We start from the raw sequence: 21,678 nt of genomic DNA, 5'->3' as shown, positions 1-21,678 counted from the left end.
AATATATAAATGTACAAAAACCATAAAAATCTTCCTTGTCTATCCAACCACAAGCATTAGTTTAAGAAGTCTGACTTTCTGGGAAACCTATGTTGCGTATCAGGAACAACGTGGCTTAAAAATGCTGTAAAACAGAACAATAACAATCCTACTCCTATACAGCCTTGAACTCAGGTTTACATAACTTATGGATTTCCTAGGGCATGAAAGTCACCTTTTGGCGAATATTTGGAGCACCTGAACAGCTCAGTACAGCTGGGAACTCTTCCCACCAGAAAGGAGTGACTCTATAGGATGTTGAATGGTAGATGGAAGAATTGTGAAAAATGTAGTAGTATTTCACCTGTGGCCTTTTACATGTTTCTGAGCTGGTGAATGAGAACAGAGTCACAAGATCCATGGAGAGCCATTCAGTTCCCTAACAAACTATGAAAAATGATTTTTTTTCCCTGTATATTTTCAGTAAACAACTTCAGACTCATTATGTTTGAAAGAGAGTGTTAAAGCAGCATTGGGAAAATCAATTTTGTTTTTGCAGTTCATCTTGAAACCCGCTATATATTGCCATGAGCAGCCAGAAAAAGCTCCAGGAGGCCTCTACAGAGAGATTAAAAAACGGAAAACAAAACTGCAAACCACACTGCAGAAAATCTGTTAAAGTCATTTGTGTGTAGTCATTTTCAGGATAGCAAAGCAAAGAACAGATATCCTAGTGTGTGCCTCCACATTTGTGAACTTTTGTACTTTATTTTCCATTTAACCCCTTTCTTAGTAGTTTTGAGAAATTGCTGGAATAATTTGTATTTATGACAGGAATCTGTGGCTTTTGATCACAACAAAGCTGTTGATCCAGACAAAAAAAAAAAAAAAAAAAAAAAAAAAAGTTAGTAAACACAGAACAATTGTTTCAGTGATTTTGGGGATGAGAGTTGGAAAGTGATTTGGACAAATATAGATAGTGTTTTCTGTCTTCTGATGTAAATATGTAATGAAGCTTGGAAAAGCTTGGCCAAAACATATCTTTAATTTCTAAAATATCAATTTTACTGTTCTTCAGGAACAGTCTTTTTCTTTCTCACTTAGGAGTAACATAATACTTTTTTTTTTTTTTTTTTTTTTTAAAATCTTATCTTGCCATGCAAATCCCAGGACTTCACAGAATTTATAGTCAAATGTAGATGCTATACTGAATTAAAATTATTTGCCAGCTGGATGACACATGCAGCTGTTAAGGTGATTAATTAAAAAAAAAGCAAACACCAAAGCCCAATACTGTCCCACACAAACGTTTGTACAAAAGAAAGGGTCTTGTTTATTGACAAGAGAAAAAAATCTGCTTTTTGAAATGAGTGATTGGTTCAAAAGGCAATTAAAATCACAGTCAGAGGAAATTATTATTATTTTTTTTTCCCTTCAGATATGTGATACTTAAGAGTAGGAATTTCTTACTTTTTAAGGAGGAGGAAGATAAACACAGTATTTATAACTCATGCCCTTAATAAAACCAAGCACAGACATGAGCACTGTCATCAAGTACCCTGATAGAGAACTCCTAATGTTTTGCTGCTGGCTTATTTCCACATGTTTGGTAGCAAGGCTATATCCTCATCTCAAATCTGATAAAAAGTTGTCAAAACTTTGCCCATAGACTTAGAGGCATCTACTGTCACTCCCTTTGTCATTACTAACTGCTGCCTAGAAGATGTCTGTATCTCACCTGGAGTACACATAGCCCACATAGCAAGACAATGTGCCACAACGTCTATATATCTGCAAAATCAGACATAAGTTCCCTGGTAATATCCCTACTCCCCACACACCTGGAGATACATGTTCAACAGCAGGGTTGATGAGCTCTGGAAGGTCCCCCAGCCTCTCCTGTAGGCCCTCAATGTGGAGTTTACTCTCCTTGTAGCGAGGCAAGTCCTGAGAAGTGCTATGCACCCCCTTCTTTCATATGTAAAACCCCCAAAGATGTGGTTTTGCTCTTACAAATACTGGTCAGACAGCAGGTGGAAGTTAGATGTTGATTATGTCAGATCAGGGTACAGAACCTCAAAGACTATGTCTAGACATCAGAGAATAATGATGGTACAACTGTTCCACAAGACCCAAAGATTTCCACTAAATTAAAGCACTTACTATCCCTTACTAGGGATACTTACTATCTAAAGTACTTACTATCCCTTACTAGGGATACTTACTATCACCTTTACTTTATTATCTGCAGAGAAATAGGGCCTGTTAACAGACCAGACAGCTTCAGCTAATGGGACCCTTGGGAAATACTGATTTGCCAGCTTACCAATGGCCTGTAGAAAATTGAAGTGGGCAGGGAGCTGAGCTCTGAAGTTTTACTCTGTTTGGTAAAGAAAAATAGATATAAGGGAGATGGGAGTGAAAAATCAAGCCTAAAAGCAGTGTATGTTTAGTATGTTATTTTTTTTTTTTTAAAGGCGTTATTTAAATAGTGATTTGCTGTCTATGCCAGTGTCTTTGTACCAAGCAGGGGACACTAAGATTACTTTACTCATTACCATAGACTGTACTCTGATAATGGGTGGCACCGATGGCTGTGTGCTTTGTGCCAAGGTAATAAAACCACCACTGACTCTTAGTGCTAGTAAAAACAATGCTTAAAATACAGTTTTGCCTGTATAACGGCAAGTATTTGATGTGTTTCCACCAGCACAGCTGTGCTGGTAAGACCCACAATGAACAGATGCACCTGAGCAATACAGCCATGCTGCGTTAAGGACACTGTGTTAAGGGCATTGCTTTAATTGGCTGGGCTTTACAGCAGCCCACCAGGTTGTTCCTGAAAGTACCGTTAGATTTGTGGTGAAGATAAACAGGAATATAGAGATGAACAGAGCCAAGAGGCCCAGAGCAATTGGCCCCTGGCTGAGGTCACTCAGAGGAGTCCTGGAAGCTCAAGGGCCTGACCTCCCTGAAAGCTGCTAGGTAATACTGTATAAATTGGGTTTGCCTTCTAACTGCAGAAATATTGTCTATTTCTGCCACTGTCTTCTTCTCGTTTTACTGCATTCATTCCTATAACCCCCCTTTTTTTTTTTTACATGCTGACTATCTCCTCTGTAATGATTTCCCTCGAAATCCTGGGATGAAATCCAGCTTTTCTTAGAGTTTTCATTGATGAAATTGATCACACATTTATAGAACAGAAGGAAAAAAACAAAGCCTCCAGCCAAGCAAGCAAACCCCCAAATCTGGGGGGAATCTAGTTTCAACACAATGCTTGTTTTTTGTTTTGTTTTGTTTTTCCTTGCATGCTGCAATTCACTTAGGAGACGATAATTGCATGAATAGTTTTTAGTCTGCAATTCTCTTGCTCATTTGGTTATGACTCATACATTCAAAAGAACTGTAGTTGTTTCCATAATTTCACAGTTGTGTGTATCTGGCTTATATCAGGCATTTAACTGAAGTGGAAAAGACAAAGACTGTTAATGAAAATGGAAATTACTAGGCTCCCAGTCTGTGTGCAAGGGGGTTGTTTTGTTCCCTCTCTCTGTTAGTGATGAAATACCAATCACGCAACTGAAAACAGTTTTTTTTGTTATTTCTTTCTGAAAAATGCAATTGCAAATTAGAGGCAATACTCCATTTATTTAATAATATTTTGTGAAGAATGATAGAAGGGAGGATTGTGTCTTGAATTAAATTTTTAGTCCATCTCTACACACACAGCGTGGCATGCAAAATCTGCAATAGTATTTGTTTTTGAGAAATGAATGAGAAGGCTAATGAACAGTACTAAACCTAGTTTGCTGCTGCCTAGTTTTCAAATAATACCTGACTTTGTTCAGTCCTTTGAGTTGGCTTTCCTCCCCTCCTAACCAAAGGGTTAATGGGAGAAGTTGATTAGGGGAATAAAAATAAAACTTTCCTGGGCTTGTAAAGGGAGTCTCTTCGAACTAGTCCAGTTAAGTTAGTAGCGTCCAGTCAACTGCAGAGATATGGATGTGACCTGTTGTTCAGACTCCAGTGAGCAGCATGGTAATGAAATAATACCACTGACCTACCACGGCCCCCTTGGTTCAGATTCCTTTAATCAACACAATTCATTTCTCCCTTGCTTACCCGCTGTCACTGGTAGCGGATGTAAGCTGACCAGGGGTTTTGTGTGGTAGAGGTGGTGTGTCCCTGAGATGCTGCCATCTGTTATCATGACTGCCACGGTTTTAGTGAAATGTCAAACACCTGTCTAAAAGCCTCAATTTCCTGGTTGATAACTGCAGCGATAGAGAAGATGGATCTTGTGAGGAGTCAGCCAGAGGTATTGCAACAAGATTAAAAAAAAAAATAATAAAAAAAAATCATCACCAAGGGCTTAGAAACACATCACTCAATAACTCTTGCTTTCCAGGAAAATAAACCTGTGCTGTCTGCTTGTTTAAATATATATGCTTCAAAAGCATGTATTGAACACACTTTAGAACCAATGGTTGACTTAAAAAAAAAAAAAAAAAAAAAAAAAAAAAAGCTAAAGCTTACAGAGATGTATGTTGAAAGATGCGATACACTTGAGTCTCCAGTCAGAGAAAAAAAAAGATTTTAGGAGGATAATGAGTTATTTTTACTACATAAATTAATTACACTGAATTATATTAACCTCTGTAACGCGGCTACTCATTGTTTCTCCCCCTTTTTCCCCCTCCCCCCTTTTTTTTTGAACTGAAGAACACATAAGAGACTTCACTTTTTCTCCCCCCCCCAGCACTTCAGGAAAAAGACTAAACATTAATGACTACATTTCCTTATTTTACTAAGTCAAATGTCCTTTGTTTAGAAATCAGGATAGTGGGGGAAAATATTAGATATGTCTAATATCTAATTAGATTAGATATCTAAGTAGATAACTTTAGTAAATGTATTTCCTTATTCTTGTTATTTGGGGGCAGGTTTGCAGAGGTCCTGTACTGAAACTGGAACTAGATTATAGTTCCTCAGCATGACACGCTGCAGGTAGAACTCTGCCATCTGAGTGCCGTTCCTTACCTGCTTTGTTCTTCAGCAGTGGACAGAAGGATAAACTGCAGTAACATTTCACCGAGGGACCATTAAAGACTGGCAGTAATGTTAAGAGTCTGCTTCTCAGCTGTGAGCCACCTGGAAATCTTATTATTTATCTGAGGTAACTATCAGTAGTTCCCATTTGACCAGTCTTAGGAACAGTTCCTCTTATCTGAGTGCAGCTGTCATAAAAATAAATAGCCTATGTGGGAAGCAGCAAATGAAGAGTTCTTTGTATATGTGGAAAACACAAGTAAACTGTATTTCAGAGAGAATAAAAGAGTTTTAAAACAACCTAGTAAAAATTACTGCAGTGACGTGCAAGGAAGTGTCACGAACTCAGTGGAGTTCAGGTGCTTGACCTGATAAGCTGCTGTGAAACACAGGGCAGGTTCTTATTACTAGATAGAAGACTGTTTTATGAATAAGGGAGCATATGTACAGATCTTTTTCTGAGATGTGTGAGTTATCTCAGGGTAATGAAGGCTCTGTGGCACCCATAGAATACTGAGCTGGTACAGGATGGTGGCCAGGAGCATGTTTATGAGTGATGCTGCCAGCAGCCTGGTGAGATAAGCAGCCTCGTGCTCAGTACAGGAGGCTTTTCTGTAACTTGCTCTCTTCTGTTCTAGAAAATATCTTAAAGGAACACTTACCTCATATTTTCCTTTCTTCTCCAAGGGCTCAGATTCGGTCTCTGCAGGCACCATAACTTTGTCCCCTAGAAGCTCCTCTAAGATGAAGACAGTTTCCCAGTTGCTATAGTGATGAGCTGGGAAAATATCTGAGTGCATGCTGTCACCAAAATAAACAACCTGTGAGGGAATCAGCAAATTAAAAGGTCTTTGTATATGAGGAATACACAAGCAAACTGTACCTCACAGAGAGAGAAAAAGAGCTTTAAAACAACCTAATAAAAATTCCTCTGTGTTTACGGTTGGCCATGACAAACACAGATCTTGTTAATGTCATAGTTTGGAGTTTTATCTTCAATTAGTTCAGTGAGGAAAAAAATGGCTCTGCATCCCCTCCTCTCTCTGGACACCCTCCAGGGGTGCCCGTTTGGGACTAATCCACAGGACAGCACTGAGATGTTTGACTGACAGAAGTAGCCTACCAGAAAGCAGTAGAAAAGACGAAAAGGAAAATGCACAGAGCAACTGGAATGCATTTTGGATGACTTTGGAGACAAGGGAGAACACAGAGTGTAATCTTGATGATTCAGAACTTTTCTGCACCCGAGTAGTAGCCTAACCACCATGGAAACTGGAGGCCACCTTTTCATTTATTTGATCTATTTCCTCAGGGAGATTGATTTTGTGATGATAATCTGATTCTCCACAGAACTGTAGAAATGCATGACCATGCACCCAGAATAAAACACCTTAGCTAGAAAGTTTATGTTTACCAATAAAAAAACTTACATACTCCTTCCAGTTTTGGACTGCAATGTTTTAAACTTTTAACTCATCAGGAATAGTATGATATTTTGGACTCTAGAACGGGGCCCATCATTACTAAATAATTGAGGAATAGTTGATTAACTGGAAGATGATGAAGAAGCAGGACACTTTAGTTGTAGTATATAACTCCTGCAGCTTTTGTCACGCACCTAAAGAAGTATCAACTGCATCCCTTACCTTTCTTTTAGTACAGGGAGTGCACACAGAACTTTTCACCATGAACAAGGCAGGAAATGTTATGCAGTGGGGAAGGTGTGGAGTAAGCTCACATTGTGCATTGATAGGCTATTGCTGTAATCATTAGTAATGAAGCAGAACAAAACAGTCAGCTTTGACGCATAATGGAATTACCCCACCCCAAAGCAGTGTATGCAGAACAAAAATTTGTGACTTATCACATCATTAACAGTAAAACAAGATTATCTGGTGACTTTTATACTGAAACAGGGTATTTTCACAAAGATTTGATCACACTTTTAACATACCTTGGGATCTAGCTTGCCAGTCATCTTCTTCAGTAGTTCATAAAGATGGATAGCATTACCTTGGGAATACCACCCCGGCTTGTCCAGTGATAACAGAGCCTCCTGCTCCTCGTCATTCTCTGGAACCAACCAGCAAAATTGCCTGCTGTTAGTAAGAGCAGCACGTGCTTCTGCATTTGTAAGATGTGCAAGAAGCTGCCTGTGCACAGCTTGGAGAACATAGTCTATTTTGACATGAAAACTGCTCCAGTGCCTGGTGAGAGGTTCGAGTCCTGGTACTGACTGTGGGCTCAGTCATGATGTCTGGTAGCTTGGAATGGCTTGTATACAAAGTGGCACTTAAGATGTGACCTTGCACACTATCTGTTCAGCAAGCAGGAAATAAAAAGGGGAGGAAGACACGTCCGAGTAAAGAAGCAGCTGAGCCTAATCTGCAAGGGCTACAGAAGAGCTGAGGAATCAAAGCCATGGGCTTTGCCTCCCACGTGCTACAACAGTGAAGGTAGAAAATCACACAGCAGACTGATGGAGGAGCTGCTAAAGACCTAAGAAGAAACATGAGATAGGACGGAAAATAACAACACGTACTTTTCCGACATGAAAATTAGTTGCTACTTTTAAACACTGACATAAATTCAATGAAACAGGCCGAGGTAGTTCTTTTGGGAATTAGCCAGCCTTAGATCAGCAAGTGCAATGAGCAGTTTCAGTAATCATCCAGTTTTGGGGAAGTGAACAGTATTACTGCTGGTGATGTAAACTTACCATATATCCAAAATGGCAACTGTCAGCAAACAGGAAGAATCGTTAGGATATGAAACTCCCAGGTTGTCCACTAACTGTGCCCCAAAGCAGCTGTATCTGTCCTGGTGCCCCTGTAATGTTATTACTCATCCAGATCCTTGTGCTATTGTCAGATGTACTCTTACCAGCTTCTTGCTGGAGCTCATATACTAGCCTTAGCAAAATGATAAATTATAAAAAATTAATCGGAAATGTTAATATTAATGTCTTTTGTCTGTCAATGTGGTTAAATGAAAGGGTCATTTTGTTATTCACTCTCAATCAAATATTTCTATTTTATTGGTTAGAAACCAATACAGTACTTTGTTCTGGCTTAGGCAGAACATCAAGACTTTACTCTTTCTCCTGCTTTACAGACTTCTTCAAAGTAATTCAGACATGTTATGGAGAAGACTTGAGACAGAGAGAACAAACTTCACTCAGTTAGAGATTTCTGAAAACTGAAATGTAGATTTTGGAAGAACAATGAAATGACAAGATGACTTTATGTTTAAGTGCACTTAAGATGTACATGGCATGGTAACATTGCTCCTTTTGAAGGAGAAAAAAAAAAGGAAAAAGAAGTGAAGAGATACAGGCAGCCTACCATCCTTTAGTATTATACATCTAAGAATTGGAATAATCACAGGATTTATTCTCAGGGAAAACAATTCTATATTAAGGGTGTTTTCTAAACTAGGAAAGAACAGAAACTAGGAAAAAAAGAAACACACAAAGAAATTCAAACTAGCAATTAGTGTAAAACTTGTGTGTAATTGTCTTTTCCTTTATTTTTCCTTCAGAAACCTAATGACAGTAAGTATAATAACATCCATGAAAAGAAACTTCCTCCATTTGACATTTCCTGGCCTTTAACTTACTTTTGATCAAACAACTTTTGATCAAACTGAAGTTGTCGAAGTCCAGAAAGTTTGTTTTATTTTCTCTGCATTTTTAGACATATTTTTAAGGCTGACTGACTAAGTAGACATAATTTTCAAACAGCATGGACATAGGAAAAGAGCACTTCTCAAAACAACGTTTTTGAGCTGCTACAAAAAGTTTCTTGAAATTTGCCAAAATTTCTGAAGCTATCACTGTCAATGACAATGATCTCTTCATTCATTCAGTCAGGAAATTGTAGAGAACAACTGAGGCATTAATAGAAGGATTTTTAGAATAACAATATTACAATTGCAAATATGAGCCCTATGTGTTACAGCAGCACCAGGTGGCTCCAGCAAAGATAAAGACTCTGCTTTGCTGCTTCTAAGAAAAGGCATGAGGGGCAGCCCTGACTGAAAAAATTCACTCTAATTACAAGGTAAAAGACCTTTCGCTCTGTAAGACCCATTACTGTCACCTCTAGCAATGGGATTCATCTCACTTAACTTGATGCATCCTGAAGTCGGGCTTCTAATTTATAGCTATAATCTCAACTGGCTGGCCAGGCTTTCCTGGTAGGCAAAAAAAGTGCAAGAAACACTTTCTAGAGGTGCCAGCTCTGTAGAAGAAAAAGACTAGATTAAGCTAGAACTTCACTTTCAGGCAGTGAAATTAGGGAAAATTTCAAGGCTTGGTTTCTTCCTCTGTACATGGAGGCAGCAAACAGCATCAAGATGTTTAATTAATTACAGGAACACCTTGATTTTGGAAGGAGCTTCAGAAAGCTGATGAATTAGGAAAGCTCCTTTATATTTCAGATGTTAAGTTACTGAGATAATGGATCAGGCAAACCTTGCATCTTGAACTATCTCATATGGCTGCTCATGCTCAGACAGCTAGCTCAAATGTGTGGTGACTGTCAGTTTTATTTATACAATCTAAAGTGGGAAAAATTGTACACCTCAATGGTGTTTTAGCTGCAGCAAGACACTAATAAGAAAGGTTTCTAATCCAGTTCCACTTTCCCTGTGGCAAAATATAGTCAAGAAAATTATTCTTTAGCACTGACTGTTAAGGCCTCTTTTAGTTGTTCTGCCATGTGAAGAAAAATACATAACAGCTTAAAAACCATTAATGACACAATTGGCTCTGGCATTTTATTATTTCCTTGCAGTAGTGGCTACATGACAGTGCTAAAGAAATCCAGCTATGTCCTGAAATAACGCTGCATAAATGTGATTATGAGACCTCCTAATGTATCTTAAATATTCTGAGTCTAATTTTGGCTGCACTCACACAAGAGGAAAACTGCTGCTGACCTTCCTTCTATCTTGCTGTTATTGATTCTTAAAAGTTCATACAAAGGTCAGAAATGCTATAAATATTACTCCAACAGGAAGCCACACATATACAGGCGGGGATGCTAATGCTTCAGGTCTTACAACTTGGGCAGAAAGGGAGATGTCCTGACAATTTCAAACAGACTGGATAACCAGAAAGAATTTCTCAGATGATTTAGATAGAGCAACTTGCTTCCTTCTGAAGTCTAATATATCACTACAGCCTGGATTCCTGGCTGCAGACTAAAAGCATGCCACAACAAGAAATGCAAAAGCATTAAGTAAAATTAAAATTATTAAAACTAGAAAAGGATTCTATTAACACACTCACCCAAACCTCAGCAGTGATTCAGAACAATTTTCCTGAGGGGCAATTACTGTTCCTTTGTAACAATAACAACAAAACCTTGCCTCACGCTGGGGCAGTATTAGTACTGCTGGAATGGCCATTTGCATATTACTGTGTCTAACAGTTTAGGGAACATATTCTGATTCAGAAATGTAATTCATAAGCAGATACGTATTTTCAGATAAACTAACACAACTCATTATCCTTCTTTTCATAATTTTCTTAACTGTGCATTGCAGGTTTATAACATGGGTCGAGGAACATCTGGTTCCATTCTAAACAAATATGCAAAAAGTAATCAGTGAAGCTTATTCCCATTCAGCTGCCGACTGATGGTAATTTACTTTGGCGCAGAATGGTTTATTCGGAAAGACTGCACACGCATGCTTACTGTGGCGTGCTTTGCTATCTGTTTACTGGTCACACCTGCCCAGATGGAGGCCTGAACATGTGAGCTCTTGAGGTTATGTCCAGACTGAGAGTTAAGCCAGGGTCAGAGCCTGCACTGAGGGTGATTTTCACCAGCTCATCACCTGTGGGACCACCCCCCCCACTGCTGTTTAAGTTGTGTGGCCACACAGTGCGTGTTAGTCACACGACGGGGCGAGAAACCACTGGTGATTCACCAGAGAGCCCGGGGAGATCTTGCACTGACGTGGCTGGGCAGATGCTGCGGTAAGACACAAATTCCAAGTGCCTGTGGGTGATGCCAGCCTCAGAAGTGCTATGGCTCAACTTAAGTCTGTGTGCAGCTCCCCAGTAGTCTGTTTCTCTGCCTTCCTGTCCTTCTCCTGATATTCTTTTACTTGTTACTGGCAATTTTTGTATAAACCTAGTTAGGCTTATTAGGGTTACTGGTATTTTTTGTTCCTTTGAGCTGTGCAGTAGAATAAAAATGTTGCCACTCATGTATATACCTGTTCTTGCCTCCTCCTAACGATGGGCCTGTCACTATGTGTAGGCACGTAGCACAGATGTGTGTATGTGTTTACCAAAGCCCTGCTTACAACCTCAAGGGGCTATTGTAAAACAAATACATATTATGACCCACAACTGTCATATGCCTCTCTATAATTTAAAATAATGTCATTTTAGGCCCTGAGGACATTAATATAAAAGCTTGTTTTAGTTCCAGCCTGGCTTGCAAGCACAGTCTGATCCTAGATGGCATTTCGAGTTCACTTCAGAAATACAAGGCCTCATTTTCAGCAAGTGACTTGGGGCAGGAAACCACATCGTTTTACAGGCGAGACAGAATGGACCTGCCTAAGAAAAATCCCTCTGGGGCTTCTTCCAGTGGTAAGGGTAATGAGACAGGATGAGATAAGTTCCCCTACAGACCATGTCATCCACAAAGAATCACGATCTTGATGGAGGCAAGATTTAATCCCAAATGGGCCCAACAGGTGATGGATAATGTGCAATAGCACCACAGCAGCCCTCACCAAGTGACACTGCTGATGCCTCAGTGGGGCTAACCCCTTCCCTCTGCTTGGATGGAGGCAACCTCGTTCCTGCATGCACGCCTGCTCTCAGGGTGTGGGATGTACCAGGGGAAGCAGTGCCTGCACTGCTGTGGGCTATTGGCCATAACCATGGTGGTCCAGGGGCACAGGTGGGACATGGGAGCAGCAGATGAACACATGGATGCTCCTCCACTGCTAAGGCACAGCAGTTATTCAGTTCTTGCTACTCTGAGTATGCCTCTGACAAGCTGGAGCTTATTGCTTACAAACCATTTCCTCTCTACTGTAAGAACTGAGGTGAGATGGAGGCAAAAAATAATGCCCAGACATCCACTATACTGAAAAAAAATATTTAATGAATTGCTGAAATTTCACTGCTCTTTTTCCTTTTCACTGGGAGATCCAGCAACTACTGAGACTCTGGAATTGTCTGTCCTTCCCTCAGAAATGTCCCAGAGGAGAGGATTAGCTGCTAGTCAGTATTCATGCAGGTATCGTGTGTTTTACCGTCCCTGAAAATACTTCTGTGCCCTGGAAGCAGCTTGAGATCCATCTGCCCTGCACATGCACCAGTGCTTGCTAGCCTCCTATCTGACTGGATGGCTGCAGGAAAGTGATAAGGAACACATTATTCCTGTGATGAGGTGATGAAATAAAAGTTTAAGGCTTCCAAAGTGACTAGTGATTTTGGCTGTATCCATTTTTGGCTGTTGTATCTTATTTTTCAGAAAGTGCTGAGCCTGAAGATCAGTTCCCCTTCCTGCCCTTGCACTATTCTGCCTCTTTGCAGTGGATTGTAGTCGATGAGACAAAAAATGAACTAATCAAAATTAAAATTCACCTTTGAAAACTGGATTTTTTTTCTTTTAATTTTATGTAGTCAGTGATACAACTTTCTTTTGCTCAGTAACCCCAAAATATACATGCTCACTCTTGCGGAGAACTAAATAACAGTATTAGTTAAAGCTGGCAATATTCCAAAAAAAACACCATAAACAAAGCAGAGGAAAGTATGAATACCATCCTGTGGAAAACACACACAAACAAAAACCCCATACTTATTTCATAATAATGCATAAGTACTACTTATCTAATTATTAATGCTTCATTTTCTCATGATGGACTTGTGTGTTTGTGCTCTTTTATAAGGCCTAATAAGACCAAAGTGAAAGATATAGTAAACTTTCAAAGTGCCCTGGGCATATAAAAGCCACAAACTTCTTAGAGAAACAAATTTTAAAAATGTTTTACAGTTTTAGCTCCACTAAATGTCTTTATTTTGATTGAAATCAGCACTGCTGCTAAAGATTAATTGTGCCAAGCATTAGGGTACGTAGAGACAAGACTGAAGTTTTACTTGTTTGCAAGAAAATCACTATTTCCTTTATAGCAGTTAGCAAGTAAGTTTCTTTAGGAAGTTTTGATTACTGTCCTACAGGAACTGAAAATAACACATCACTAAAGATTTAGCAATTTGTTTTCAAATCTGTCAAAGCATTAATTTTATACCTTCCCAGGAATAGTCTGGCTAATGAACAAAGCATTTCTGTTTAAAACATTGAAATGATGAAATACAAGCAAGGCCTTCTTTTCCTTATTTTTGGTAAATGATTCATCTGCAAGTTCATTTCTAGAATTAACTCTGTTCATGGATGGATTTGGTGAAGCCTTTTCTATTATTTTATTAAATGTCTCTATAACTCACGGAACTTCTATTTTGGAAGGGTAAGAGGGACAAAAATACTGAGTTTCATTTCTTTCTTGCATATATTTTGTAAGCTTTTTGTTTGTTTATTTGTTTTTGTTTTAACTGGGATCTTTGGGAGGGTGCCACATGACAAGATAAGAAATGCATTCCCTCCCCGGAACTGTTGCATTCTGGACCTCATTAGTTTTGTAAGCAGACTCCAGAGCCTCATAAACGTGGAGCTCCCAGTATCCAGACAAATATCGCCAAATGTCTCTATCAATATTAATATTGTAGTTCTCCTAGAGGACATATAATTATGGAGAGAAACAAGCCTTTCCAGAAACCATTTAAAATTCAAACAAGCCAGGAGAGGAATGGTAACTGAGAAATCAAAACAAAACATATAATCATTTCAAGAACATACAGTTAGTTCAGTTCAAGCAACTGTCTATGACTTTTCTTAACAGGTTCTGCTTTGCTGCTGTACAAAAATTTGACATTTGCAAAATGCCCTTTCTTTTACCGAAGTACTGTCTGTCCATCACACAATCAGTACGAATTGAACTAATTCTTAGGAAATAGGAGTTTTAACTAATCAAGCTATTTTTCTACCATGCTTGTATTTAGAAAGAGGCAGCTCCAGCCGTGGAGAATTTGCAGACTGAGAGGTTGCTGTCCGAGGAAGTGCTGCCCCAGGGACATTGCAGAGTCACACAGAGCTTGCAGCTCTGCCAGAAAGACAAAGGCTCTCTTTGGCCCTGTTCAGCTGCGAAGAGGCTCTTCTTGGGTTATCTTCCAGAAAAGTTCTTTGCTTTTGAAATCGTGCTAATCTAAACCAGAGTGGTTTAACCTGAGCAGTGATTGGAGACTGTTGTGTCCTATTGTGGACTGTATCTCTAATTTCTGAGCTGTGTGTCTGTATGGGGAGACAGCACCATTCCTCTCAGGAAGTTGTTGTGGCTGGCAGTGTTTGGTTGTACTAATGACTAAGTACTGTGGGAGAAGCTCGGCTTTTTGGGTAAGATGGGCAAACATTCCTTGAAGTTTTCAGGAAAAGGGAAGTACTGGAGGGAAGCATAGATGAGTTGAGGGCCACCAGCCAAACATTCTGACCTAACCTGTGAATGCACACAACATATCTTCCTTGCACCAAGCAGGCTGCTATCATGCAGCTGAATGTAATTTTCTAAGTCCCTCTAACAACACCCACTGAAATAAGACTCACTGGAATTTGCTCTTCTACACTGAAAATCAGGACTGCAGTGTGGTGGGGAAAAAATTCCTGCCAAGCTCTGACACTGAAAGAAAGTAAGAAAGAGGGAAAGTTCTTTAATCCTGTTATGGCAAGTTATTTTTTATTTTTATTTTTTAAATATATGTATATCTTAGTATTTTAGGTATAAACCTTATTATGTAAAGTGAATAGACAATTTGATACAGCTGCTGGAAGGAGCCTTTGATTTTAATTTCTTAATTTCCCTAAATTCAAATAGTATAATGATCACGAAGTAGACAAGAGCATGCATAGCTATTGCACATACACATTTGCTCAGAATACAGAATAGACATTTTCATTAACTCAGTTTTTAAAAATGTACAGCACATGTATTATTAATTTATGATATATTATTAAAAACTAACATGGCAAAGTTGAGTTATAGTTCATATGAGAGCTCCATTTTTTTTTTTTTTCCTTATTACCTAAAATCCTTACTTTATTTTTATTAATTGATTCTTTTTCATATTCCAGCTCTTCTAATATCAGCTACCTCTGATGGATGGGTGGGGAAAAATTCCAGTTTTACATCAACCTTTAAAGACTAACTCAAAATTCAAAATTTCATAAATAAAATTTGAAACAAAATAATAATTAAAACAAACAAACAAAACCCTCCCTTCTTCCTAATCATTAAGAAGGCAAAAACATTTTCTTAATCTGTTCAGAAATGCTAGAAGACATCTACAGGGCTTGTTCATATAAGTTATTTTGTAGAAAGGATTAACTAGACAACACACTTTTTCAACTCTTATCCACTATCTAGATGATTTGATGTTGAAGTTGTGCAGCTATATATATATATATCAATTTATACATATATATCCATATATGTTTACATGGTAATACATGTAAAAAAGTGGAGCATATGGGTTGCATGCTACCACCCTCCTTAGCATGAAAAATTGTAAGGAAGAGCAGCAGTGTCAGTCCTGGGGCTGTACAGTTTATTCCAGCACAGAATATAAATCATCTATGTAAGCTGGGAAATATAGAAGGAGGTATATAACTGAGACATAGAAAGTGAAGACAAATTCCTCATTGCATAAGTTCTCAATGCAGGAATTTGCTATTTCCCTGTCCTAGGGAGCATGCTGCTTGCTTACCTAGAAAGTGTCTTAGCTGCACTTGCTTTGCTCTCCATACTTACATTTGTTACTTACTAAATTGATAAGATTTTAGAGATTGTGTTATTTCAATGTCTAAAGTAACACGTACCTCTCCCCTTTAGGAGAGAAGGCATGAGAGGGAACAAATAATTGCCTACATTTAAAGCAGTGAAACAGAACGGAGATGAACACAGAAGCAAATAGGAGGCAGCTTTACAGAGGGAACTAACAGAATGTTATGCATTGCACAAGTTCCGCAACATGCATCTCAGCAGAAAAAGTAAGTCTCTTCTGTCTTCTCCATTAGGAGATACAGTATAACTCCTGAGAATGAAGATTATTATGTTCTTCTCTAACACTTCAAATTTGAGTTAGCATCATGTTCTAATACATGTTTTTGTGACAACTGTATTACTTAAATTATCTTTTTTTTTTTTCTTCTTTTTTTTTTTTTTTTTTTTTTTTTTTATTTTTGTGTTGAACTGCTTACCTAGAAGTCATAAACTATGGAAAAAGCAAAATTATGTATCTTTGAATATACACTTTATTAAAATATTTCCTAAAATTTATTTCAACTACCACATGCATTTTGTACTAGAAAAGAAACAGCAAAACCTTCCATGGAATTTGGGGAATGAAACGTATCCACACTGCCTTCTGGCTGTTAGTGTCTGTTCAAGCATACAATAGTTGTAGATAGTTGTTATTAAAACCTGGCTCAGCCTGTCCCCTCACTCAGAGAACAACCCCACCCAAGCCCAGGACAGCTGCCTTTGCCCAGTGCTGCTGCTGAGCCTGGAGAGGTCAGGGCGGGTGGCAAGCGCCTTCCTGCAGCACAGGAGCCTGGGCTGGGCACCTCCTAATGCTGGGCAGGGGCTGAGGGCCCAGCTGTGCTTTGCCTGCTTCACTGGTGGTGACAGGAAGATGTGGAACTGGTTCATAAATAATTCCTGTCCATCCCTCTTATTAAAACTTTTTTTTTTTTTTTTTTTTTTCGTTGAGAGGAGAGGAGAGGACAGGAGAGGAGAGAAATTAAAGAAATGCATCCTTCCACTTGTCTATATAAGCCATGCATGCTGGCATCCCTTTTGAGACTTACAACCTGTGACGGAAGCTAGGCAGAAGGGAAGGACCAGGTACATGTGCACACGAAAGACATGGAAAGGTGATGGCAAGGTCAGTCTTGAGGTCTGGAGACAATTTCATGGCCCTGTGGACACAAGTCATTGGATGGATTCACAGGAGGGGCAAAGAAGTTGGCAAGAATAGAACAACTGGCAGGGATTTCAGATGCTTATTCAGGCCTGCTCCAGGGCTAGATGTGTGTCCAAGGTGTCAGGGAACATCACAGTGAACAACAAAAAACTCGGTTCCTAAAAACTATTAAATCAGTTGAGTTATAGTTTAACTTTTTAGTTAATAAACTAATTGAAAAACATTAGGGAAATTAATGTTCTAAGAAAGTGGTAAAACTTTTATGTGTCAAACACTCACTGTAACTCTCAGAACAACATAACCAGGCTGGAGATGGCAAGGAAGAAAGGAAACTATTACTTTCTGAGAAAGTAAGCTTAAGCTTTGATGAGAAGATTAACACGAAAGATTTGTAGTACTGTTTTTTTGAAGAAGTGAAAGAGAAGTGATCCCCAAGACGTTTCCTATAATTCTGCAGTTCCTTATCTATGCACTTTGTGTGGTTTGCAAAACCACTCAGTGTCTAAGTGAACATGCAATTTACCTTGTTTCTCAGAATCAAGAGCATTATGCCAGATCTCCGTATGTAGGAATTTCACAGATAAAATCTCTTGCTACTATTATTCCAGAAAAAATAATCATCTTGGAATGCTCAGCATTAGTCTGGCAGTATCTCAGACACCTGGGATCTGTGGACAGTAACAATATATAAATTCATTTTGCAGCAGATAAGAATCAGTTCAGAATGAATGTGTTTACTGATGAAGAGAAAAAGTCCTGTGGTTGCTAACTCTACCTAGAAAAACATGCAACATACATATTTAAGTTTAAAACATCTGGAGTCCTAGGTGAACAATAAAGAAGACTGAAAAACAAAGAGAGAAAATAAGAATATGGTACATCACTTTTACCTTTTCCTGAGCTTTCAGTTTGTATGAAATAATTCCCTTTTGAACATCTGCTCCAGAGGGCTTGCTACTGACCAATGCAATGTCCCCTGATTGACTGTCAGCCAAGAAATGTCCAGGCTTTGTGTTCTCTGATGTTTTATTTGCCCTGTACTGGGTGGGAGAAGCAGAGCTGCTGTAGAGGTAGGTAGTTCTCTACTCACCTAAGATGTCCCCCATGCACAATAAGTCCACACCTGTTATTTATTGCAGCTCTTCTATGCCACTTACCACTTTCCAACTCTCCCAAGTGCTTCATAAACATTAAGTAAACCTCAGGATTTAGAAACTGGGAAACCAAGGAAGGGGTTCAGTGTCAAAGCACACCACATCTCAGTGCAGGCTTTCCTCATGATTCCTCTAAGTGTTCTCAGCTCTTTTCCAGGTCTTCCTAACCAGCTCCTTTCACTATTTGCTTCCAATAGCAGATCTGATGCCTGCAGTACAAAAAGCAACATGTGCTTTCTGTGAAAAACAATTCTACAAACTAACCTTAATAAAAGCTTGACATTCTGGGAGAACACACAAGAGAACTCTAAAGCTTCTTAATGAAAACCAGCACATACAGATTCATGGAAACTATGCTGAAGGGAAGCTTTCTGCAGTGGTTGCCAGCTCCCAATCTGACGGGAATGTACAACACACAACCCTCCATTTTTGCTCTACTACAAACTGCCTCAATCCCAATTTCCAAATTAATGAAAAATCAAATGACAGTGTAACGGGTGCTTTGTCTAAGATAAAAATAATTACACAGAGGACAAAAATAATAATAAAAAAAAAAACTTTCCTCACTTACTGTTTACATATATATAATCTACAACAAAGGATATTTTTTCCCTGCAAAGTTGTATTGGTAAATCTACCAATTATGTAGATTTTTTTTTTCTTCCAAAAAATTCCTTGTGGAATTTGACAGTGGTTTAAGGACTATTATGTGAAGTTCAAGATAAATGTGCACCAACTAAATTCACACAGCTTTGCACTGAGTCTTAGTACATTAATAAAGTTTACAAACTTGTACTGATCTATCCTGCAAGCAGCCGGACCTTAGCTGCTGTAGGCATGGGAGTAGACCAGCACAGATCACAACTTCCTACGCAGGAGGTAGCCTGGTTCAATTCAGCTGCCAAAATAAGAATACATTTGAGATGCCTTATGGTGTCCCAGCACCTTAGTCTAGTTGCAAGCTGAGAGGCCATGGGTCTTCCATATCTCCTGTGCAAGACCCGCGTTGACTATGAAGTCAATGGGTCCAATGTATCCTACAGAGTAGAGCATAGGCACTTCCTTTTGGGCCATTGTACAGCTCTCTACCGACCATGTTGGCTAGCTCTTCATTGCCTATAATGAGAATAAGATGAGTAATATCAAAAATAACTAGCTAGGGTAGTTTTCACACAATGGTTTCTATAACCATTCCTGGTACTTATTTATTGCTCTTTTTTTTTTTTTTTTTTAATAAAAAAAAAAATAGACCTCTGTGATTTTTGACCTAGGAAATCACCGTTATGACGCAGTTGTCTGTCAATTTTTTACTTAAGGGAGAGGCTTGCAATTAAATGGCTAGACTTTGTTTCTGAATACTATCTGGCAAGAAGAGAAACCTACTAAGACAACAAGGGAGTAACATCCTATTTGTAAATAGAAGTTGAGTCTGATAATCATCTGTATGAGTTAATAAGCTTTCCATTGAGACCTTTTCCATTTCATGGATGAAATAAAATGTATTTGTTCAATCATCTTATACTGAAAATGCAGGAAACAGATCAAAAGGAAATATACATTCTCTTAATCCCAAAATAGCAGTTGACTTGCACGTTTTTTTTTTTTTTTCCCTAATGTTCCTTTCAGTCCTATCAGATTTCCAATTTAGCTCTGACTTCACTCCCCAGTCCTGGACAGATGCTCTTATGTGTGCTTAGAAATAGAATGAAGATGAAAACAAATATTTTGTATAACCAGAAAGAATATTAAAAAAAAAAAAAAAGTTATATTCTAGAGTTGCTATTCTGAGTATTGAAATATCTATATAAATAATTGTTATACATTCTTCAGGTATTATATTATCATTGCCTGAGCTCCCATGCACCACAAGCCACTTGATCATTAATACTACATCTTAACATTCTCTTCAGTGAATCAAATTAAGCAAGTTCACATCTCCATCAAATGTAATCACTTAATCAGCCCTTTCAAGCTTTCAATATTTTTATGCAAGTGTAACAATGAGAACCGAAGTTATTATTTCAGAAATGGTCCTAGTAATGCTGTGAAAAGTTCCTTCTGCAAGCCCTACTCATGTACGGAAGATAATCATTTCTTTTTTTTTTCTTCCAAGTAGTATTGGGTCTTCACAATCCGTAAGAAATGCCAAATCTTTTTCAGCATCACACTTTATGTTAGAGTATTATCGCACTATAAATGTGATCTACATTGAGTGCTGACTACTCTGCTTCTAAATCGTGCATTTGGCTATGTTTTCTCAGAGACTATGGAAGAAAAAATCATCTCCCCTTAATAATATTTTCATGTGTTGGAGAAGAATTCCCTTAAGCCACAGAAGTCTGTATGCTGAACACAGTTTTGTTTGAAATATGAACAGGTCATTTTGGTATTTTGGCTTTGGTTTTAAAAATACAGGCTAGGATACGACAATTCAAGTTCTGTGGGAATTCACTTTAATTTTTTAACTTTTGGCTGTCTTATTGCTGTAAAAAAAAAAAAAAAAAAAAAAAGACTTTTTGGATGAATTGGGTTTCCTAAGCATGGCAGCTTTCATGCCTTATCTCCCCGATACTGCTGGTGCAATCCAGATCAAACTCTAGTTCCATTCTCTGCTAATATCCTGAAATAAATGAAAATAGAAAGTGACTTCAAAATTATGACTGAGAATTTTCTATCGATCCTGACTTCTAATGGCCTCCTTACCACATGGTATATGTGTTGAAATATTTCAATACAACTACTGTTCTTAACTCTATTTGTAGTTTATATAACTACTCTATGTTGTTAAAACAACTGTTATTTTTAAATGATGATGTATAGCAACCACATTTAAAGCATCATCACAACTTACAGATTTAGCAATATATTTCCCAGAAATAGGTTCTTTAGTAAACTTTCTCTAAGTATACAGGCTTGGAAAACTTAAAATAAACTCAGAATTCACCAGATCAGCAAGGTTTGACATACTTGACTATGAAGAACATTTCTTCCATTAAAATTAAACATAAGCATGTTCTGATAACCAATAACCAATTTTAAGAAATCATTGGTATAGAACTGTCTTCACAGAATCACAGAATTTCTAGGTTGGAAGAGACCTCAAGATCATCGAGTCCAACCTCTGACCTAACGCTAGCAGTCCCCACTAAACCATATCCCTAAGCTCTACATCTAAACGTCTTTTGAAGACTTCCAGGGATGGTGACTCCACCACTTCCCTGGGCAGCCTGTTCCAATGCCTAACAACCCTTTCAGTGAAGAAGTTCTTCCTAACCTCTAACCTAAAACTCCCCTCGCGCAACTTAAGCCCATTCCCCCTCGTTCTGTCACCAGGCACATGGGAGAACAGACCAACCCCCACCTCGCTACAGCCTCCCTTGAAGTACCTATAGAGAGCGATAAGGTCGCCCCTGAGCCTCCTCTTCT

General features: G+C 38.5%; 1 protein-coding gene across 1 annotated transcript in view; it reads right to left on the bottom strand.

Annotated features, from left to right (window-relative positions):
• The window catches only part of NT5DC1 (5'-nucleotidase domain containing 1), a 148,780-nt gene that overhangs the window by 15,149 nt on the left and 111,953 nt on the right, over positions 1 to 21,678 (bottom strand). The window contains exons 9-10 of the mRNA XM_032184212.1: positions 6,986 to 7,104; positions 5,694 to 5,852 (exon numbers count right to left, since the gene is read on the bottom strand). Coding sequence (XP_032040103.1) covers positions 5,694 to 5,852; positions 6,986 to 7,104 — 278 coding nt within the window. The remainder of the gene's footprint in view (positions 1 to 5,693; positions 5,853 to 6,985; positions 7,105 to 21,678) is intronic.

The sequence above is a fragment of the Aythya fuligula genome, chromosome 3 (assembly GCF_009819795.1).
Source record: "Aythya fuligula isolate bAytFul2 chromosome 3, bAytFul2.pri, whole genome shotgun sequence".
Classification (NCBI taxonomy): domain Eukaryota; kingdom Metazoa; phylum Chordata; class Aves; order Anseriformes; family Anatidae; genus Aythya; species Aythya fuligula.
The sequence above is the reverse complement of the archived record's forward strand: the minus strand, read 5'-3'. Positions and strand labels throughout refer to the sequence as shown.